We start from the raw sequence: 6,762 nt of genomic DNA, 5'->3' as shown, positions 1-6,762 counted from the left end.
CTTATCCAGGACAGATCAATGTAGCCAAGTGGAACAGCAACTCACGTTCCTGCTGTCACAGTTTTCCTCTGAGATCACTGTGACTGAAGCTTTCTTTTCTGAAGCTAAGGGGTATAGTTCTCTCTCCAGCCATTTCAACCCTGAATCCACAGAGGGTGTTCTCACCCATCATAAGACTCCTTACAAAGTCTGCCTTTCTTTTCCTTTGCCGATACCACTGGTGGATCAATGCTTAAAACCTACAGAAGCCTATTTTTACTTTCATCTCAGTGAAGACGTGGTTTAGTGGCAGCCATAGAATAACACAGTGGTTTGGGTTGGAAGAGATCTTAAATATCATCCACTTCCAAGTCTCCTGCCATGGGCAGCAACACCTCACACTAGACCAGGTTGCTCAAAGCCCCATCCAGCCTGGCCTTGAACACTTCCTAGGAGGAGGCTTCCACAAATTCTCTGGACAACCTGTTCCAGTGCCTTGCCACTTTCATCACAGAAAATTTCTTCCTTATATCCACTGTAAATCTGCTCTTTCAGTTTAAAATCAGTGCCCCTTGTTCTGTCACTACAGGCTCTGGTAAAAACTCTGTCATGATTAGGAACAGGCTAGGTCTTGATTGTAACCTCCTCTGTGCTTTACTTCCCAGTAAGCTTTTCTAGAAGTTAAAATCTAACATTTTGGCCTAATATTGGATTCATATTCTGTCCAACTCAAGAAATTATGCCGCCAGTGTTCTTATGTCAATGGCTTTCGGGGATGTGGGCAGGCCGTGGCTTTTTGTTGTTACTGTTTTTTTCCTAGACAAAACAGAATCACAGAATCACAGAATGTCAGGGGTTGGAAGGGACCTCAAAAGATCATCTAGTCCAGCCCCCTGCCAGAGCAGGATCACCTACAGTAGGTCACACAGGAACGCGTCCAGGTGGGTTTTGAATGTCTCCAGAGAAGGAGACTCCACAACCTCCCTGGGCAGCCTGTGCCAGTGCTCTGTCACCCTCACAGGGAAAAAGCTTTTCCTAATATTTTTGTGGAACCTCCTGTGTTCCAGCTTGAACCCACTGCCCCTTGTCCTGTCACTGGACACTGCTGAAAAGAGCCTGGCTCTGTCCTCCTGACATTCAGATGCTTTTAGAAAAGCATGTTTTTAGAAAAGCACAGATGCTTTTAGAAAGTTAATTTATTCACATCTGTACTGTGGCTGTCCCCAAGCCCCAAAGCATTCCTGGGGTTCACTAGTGGCATCCTGTTCTGGTCCTGTAAGCTCAGGTATGTAAGTTACAACTGCTGCAGGTGACAGGCTGGAGCTCCCTGACATGTTCTACAACATCTTTTTACTTACTTCTGTCAGCATCGTTACAGATTATGGGAGCCACTTAGAAAACCAATGGTAAGTGGAATCAAGGAACAGAGGATGAATCTCATCTGTTTATTTTCAGTGGAGACAGCAATGCCTGCAACAAAAATACAGCCTGCCATGGGTGCTTGCTATGCTGAATCCCTTCACCTCTGCAGTGCAAGGATCACCAAAATCCCCTAGGAAACCTTTCCAGGATCATGTCTGCTTAAGAACCACTTTTTTAAAAGGTCACTAGACCTCTACAACATTAACTAGACATGTATCTGCATCTTTAAATGTATACCCAATCACAAAAAAAAAAAAAAAGCCCAAATGGGCACAGATTTTAGCTATGCCTGAAGAAAACTAGAAATTATTTTTAAGTTCTGCACTTGGCAGCCACCACTTCTGAAGCTAGACAGCAGCAGATACGATCTGCTTAAACACAGTCATTGAGTATCTGCTGGAAGTTGAGCCCAACCATTCCCACGCACTCCTCGCCAGGTGAGCGCCATTGCTTCCTCGCACCTGAGACATTTTATGCAGTGAAAATCCAGTTGTTACTTTACCAGAGCTTTCACACGTACCTAATGGTCCAACACTTAACCAGAGCATTGGGTTTGTTCTGTGAGCAACAGCTTCTTGCCTGCCCATTCAGATTTCCGCAACACCAAAGAAGAAGTGTCCTGGAATATCCTGGGCTATCTTCCCTCTGTGTGCTCCAGAACAGGTAGGGAGCAGATCATGGACTGGATGAACAGTACCTACTTGCTCCTACTGACCAGCTTTCCTGTAGACACACGCCTGCACGTGGCTGTCTAAACATATATAAACAGAATAAAAATTCCCATTAAACAAGTTGCTTTGTGTTGGGAGAAGCATATGTTCAACATTACCAGTGTGAGTGGTCATTCCTGAGTTGCTGGTCCCAAGCGACAGTATTTTCCTGTAATAACACAGACATGAGCTTTTCATCACAGTACAGTCTGACCTTTGCTCAGATCTTTACACCACTTAAGTATTAAATATTATCTTCATTGCCACACTGAAACGAATAGGTGATAAACTGAGATTTCGTTCGCCTCTGCAGTTACTTAAACAGTAAAAATCAGCAGTGCTACACGCACATCCTCTCTCACCTGCCTTCTCCAGGACAGCTGAGTATCACTGCTCCACCTGTGAAGTTTCCTGCTTAGAAATACACACCTGTGATCAGTATTTTTCTGTTTGGCATAGCAGCAGTGTACATAAGCAGAGAGTTGGCATTGTTAACCAAGATGAAACTAGTAATGTAAACGGAGGCAATTTTACATTAATTGGGGGCTTTATCCCTATTATCCCTGTTTCACAAATCTAGAGATAAAATTAAAAGAGCAGTCCTGCTTCTGATGTCAGCTTTAATGTAACCTTTCAGTTTAACAAAATTAGACAGCAATTAAACAGTCATCAAATTAGTCTTTATTGGTTCATTATTGATAACACCTGTAAGGAAACCATTAGGGTTGGATCTTTTGTCTCACAGTACCATGAAACAAAACTAACAGCAGAAAGTGACAGGCTTATTGCAGGAATATTGACGTACGCAGCAGAGGGAGATAACATTCTGACACGAGCCCTTAAAAAAGGGTACTGTAATTTTGTTTAACCAAAATTCATATTTGACAACAAAGACAGGTTTCTGCAAAAATCTTACACTGCCACGTGCAACCCTCTGTTACTTAAGTACATCCTGTTTGGGCACTTTTAAGTTTTTCCAACGCCTCAAAATTACTTTGTATTTTTCACTTTCAGTTTTGTCAGAGACTTTTTTTAAGACTACCCGCATAACTACAGCAGTTCCTGTTTCTTTATCTTCACCTACTAGGAGATCCAGCGTGTCACCAGCTTTCACCTGGAAACAGAAAGAGAAAAAGAATGATTATAAACATTCCCTGGGGAAACCAAATCCCCACAGTCTACATCCAATTTTAATTTTGGTCCTTTCTTTCCATCTACTACTTTCCTCTCACAGGAGAGGAGGAAGGCAGGCAATACTAGGCCCATTACAGAGCCTCCAACTATGAACTTCTAGGAAAGCCCTGGCAATGAGCAATTAAACATCTCATGACTTTCTCTGCCAAGAGCTTTACCCTTCCTGTTCTGACACCCAGCTCTGTGAAAAACGTGTAATGTGGTATATTTTTTCCTGAAGGGTGTTCCCTGCCAATCTTTTTGTGTCAACACAGGCACCTAACACTGAAATACAAAGTTCTCACTCCTGCCTTTAAAGCAGTTTAAAAGTGTTTTACCGAACAAAGTGAAGTGTTTTAAAGAACAGAGTGCTGATCAACTGCCTGTGCTCCTCTCAAAAGTCACAAAAGCAGTACACCTCTTAAAAACTAGACTAGACTTTAGAGGATCAGGAATTAAAACTTCTCTTTTACTGTTCTTTCATGACAGTAACCACCACCAGGACCACCTCACATGAAGGGTGTGTAGAAGTATGTTTGTCACAGTTCTGGTGAGTTCTGCTATGGAAAGACTATGGCCTACAACCCCTCTGGCTCTTCTCCTGTGTGCTATATTACAGATACAATAATCTTCCCTGAGCTACCTTGCTTTTGATCCCTTTTTAACATCAAGCTTTCTCTTTAATCACATGCCTGCTCCACCTATATCTTGGATGTAATCATTCCTACTCTAATCACCTTCACATCTCTCGTCACTTCCTTCTGCAACTTAGAAGGTTCTGTCCTTGCTGCCGTCTGCCTTCTCCCAACTTTCAGCCTTAGATTTTACTTTTTAACAACCCAAGCCTCCTGCCTGCCTTCAGGAACAATATCTTACCCAGGGAATCACAGTCACACACACACAAAGCTGGAAGTGGTGTTAGCAATGCTATCCATTCACCTTTGCAGGGCAATTTATAGACAGAAGAAGAGATCATGCCATAAGTAATTCTCTTGCACTGTATTAAAAGATTTAAATATGAAAAAGTCTTACAGTTCTACTTTTCTTCCATAGCTTTTCTCCATTCAGCCTGAGTTCATTATTGTAGAATGCATCTTCTACTTTACTGAGGAAAAACAAGGTTTTATTGCATTTACAGGGTGCAGCAGACCAAATGCAATTGTTTCTTTGCAGATACACAGGAACATCACTCGTGCAAGGCACATTTCCATAGCTCTTAACTTGCACATACAGGATACTTTTATTTAAGATCAGGACAGACTTGAACTGGAATTAAAGAAAAAGTCTTTCATAGATATTAAATGAAAGAACATAACTGCTCCATGCCACAGGTGAAAGCAATAAAAAGCTGTTTCTAAAGACCTGTCTCCTGAATATCCAATGAATAACGTCCCCTTTCCTGGGCGAGCCAGTTTCATAATTTTTAAGTGAGCAACTTATACTAATACTCTGTTCTAACAACGCTTCAATATAAGGCTTCTGTAGGTTGCATTAGATCAAACATATGATGTATTTATAGGCTGCAGATTTACCTGGCTGACCCAGTATGTTAGGTTTATCCTTACCATCACCTATTTCTACAGCCATTAAGTAGCACTACTCTCTCAAATATCAAAGTAGATATTTTTGTATTACTTAGTGCAGTATTTTGCATGTTCTTAATTTAAAATAAATAGTAACTGCTAGAAAATGCCTCCTCAGTGATCTTAGAAATACTGCAGAGAAAAGCAGGCTGTAAGAACACCCATACATCCAAAACAGCTATGCCAAAAATCCTCTCCCAAATATTGTGTTATTCCAGCAATAAAAAGGTATCAAAACTGAAATTTTAGATGTATGACATCTTTCTCAGCAGACTGTTTCTTACATACTTACTTTCTTGCAAGGTCTAGACCAGCTTTCATGATCACGTCATATCGAAGAGACTGCACTACTTTTTCAAGATCCTTGTAGTCTTTTACTACATTTGGGTCATCTTCAAATTCGTCTTCCAAATCACTTTCCTCTTCAACTTCATCCTCCTCTTCTTGTACAGTTTGTCTGCTCCTTTTAGAGCTTTTGTTGCTTTTGTTCCGCAGAGAAAGTACTGACACGTACTCTGGAGAAAGTCTTAGTGCACAGAGTTTTACTGGTGAAAAGCTGAAACATCGTCTGTAGTTGACTGTGCTTGCTTGACAGCTACAGAACACGCTTCTTCTCCATGAGGGATACAGTTTATTAGAGGGGAATTTCTCCCACAGTCCAAACCAGACATTTAGTTTTCTAAAAGTAGTGATGGGGAGTCTGAAGCCAGTCATAGCATACCCTGAAATAAAACAAAAATTCACACATAGAAAAGAGCAGCTGCTTGGGTATTGCAAGGATTTCTCCAGGTACGGCATAACAGTTACTACAAAAAGATGATTATCTAGTTCCCCACAGAGCGATGCATCATCTAAAAGCACAAGGCTATACTAGCTTTATGATCTGCCTTTCTCATACATTGTCCACCATTACAAAGAGCAAAAACACCACATGAAAACAAACACTAAACCCCTCAGTGGAACAATCTGTCCATAATTTCTTTTATGGTGTTTAATATTAACCGTCCAAACACACTTGTGGTATTTCCCTTCCTACATCTGAAATACAATTCACAAAAGAAATAAAGTATATCACAAAAAGCACAGGCAGACTTAGATTTATCACAATTCTTTCTCAATAAAAGCAAAGTGCTCAGTAAACACAGAATTGCTGAAAGCCGCTTAACTTAATTTTCTGTTCAGACCACAAAACTCCTGCATGGTATAACGCTGCATGACATTCCCCCATTTCTCCAAATGGGAATTAGCATCGTGGTGGAGTTTAGGAGAAACTACACTGCTTCGGGAGCTATTGCTAACCCTGGACAAATAAGTGGAAACACCCCAAAAAACTCCCAGATGTCTTCCAGCACTCAGAAGCTGATTCAGAGTCCATCCTAGCCAAGTGGAGCACTGGCTTCTATTATGGCCTTATATGTGTGAAAACACGTGTTTCTTCACAAAACTGGAGTTTGTCTCCCTCATGCCCAAGTTAACTCTGCTGAAATCTGAAATGCCGAAATCTGATTGCAAAAAAGGCCTGATCAATGAGAGTAACTACTGGCCAAATGAAAATAAATACAAAGTGACAAGGCAGGTGTGGTTAAGTACACGAACTTAAAATACGTGACACACAATTTAAAATTTAGGATGGTGCAATCCTTACGGGAAGACTTGTGCCTCTCCTCAGTTTGGGGACAAATGCTGCGGGCAGTTACCTGACCGTGTCAACAACTACTACGGCCTATTTTTAGTGCTCAGTCTCACTTCGGTCCCCCTTAGCCGGGGGGTACAACCGGCGGCCGAGGCTGCCCCTGCCCGAAGGCCAACAGCAAGCCCCAGAAACCGGCCTCTTCCCCTCCCGACACCCGAATGCGAGCGGAGCGGCCCACCCACCCTGCCGGGGGCGCGCAGGG

At 42.0% G+C, this 6,762-nt stretch overlaps 1 protein-coding gene across 1 annotated transcript; it reads right to left on the bottom strand.

The window, feature by feature from the left end:
• Positions 1 to 2,775: 2,775 nt before the first annotated feature.
• On the bottom strand, positions 2,776 to 5,587 carry LOC104269118 (chromosome unknown open reading frame, human C6orf203). Its single transcript, XM_009866894.1, has 3 exons — positions 5,160 to 5,587; positions 4,317 to 4,389; positions 2,776 to 3,225 (listed from the first exon to the last, which is right to left on the bottom strand). The coding sequence occupies exons 1-3, from the start codon at positions 5,579 to 5,581 to the stop codon at positions 3,049 to 3,051; spliced, it is 672 nt and encodes a 223-aa protein (XP_009865196.1). The 5' UTR covers positions 5,582 to 5,587; the 3' UTR covers positions 2,776 to 3,048.
• Between the last annotated feature and the right edge of the window lie 1,175 nt (positions 5,588 to 6,762).

Source organism: Apaloderma vittatum, unplaced genomic scaffold (assembly GCF_000703405.1).
Source record: "Apaloderma vittatum isolate BGI_N311 unplaced genomic scaffold, ASM70340v1 scaffold38183, whole genome shotgun sequence".
Lineage (NCBI taxonomy): Eukaryota > Metazoa > Chordata > Aves > Trogoniformes > Trogonidae > Apaloderma > Apaloderma vittatum.
The sequence above is the reverse complement of the archived record's forward strand: the minus strand, read 5'-3'. Positions and strand labels throughout refer to the sequence as shown.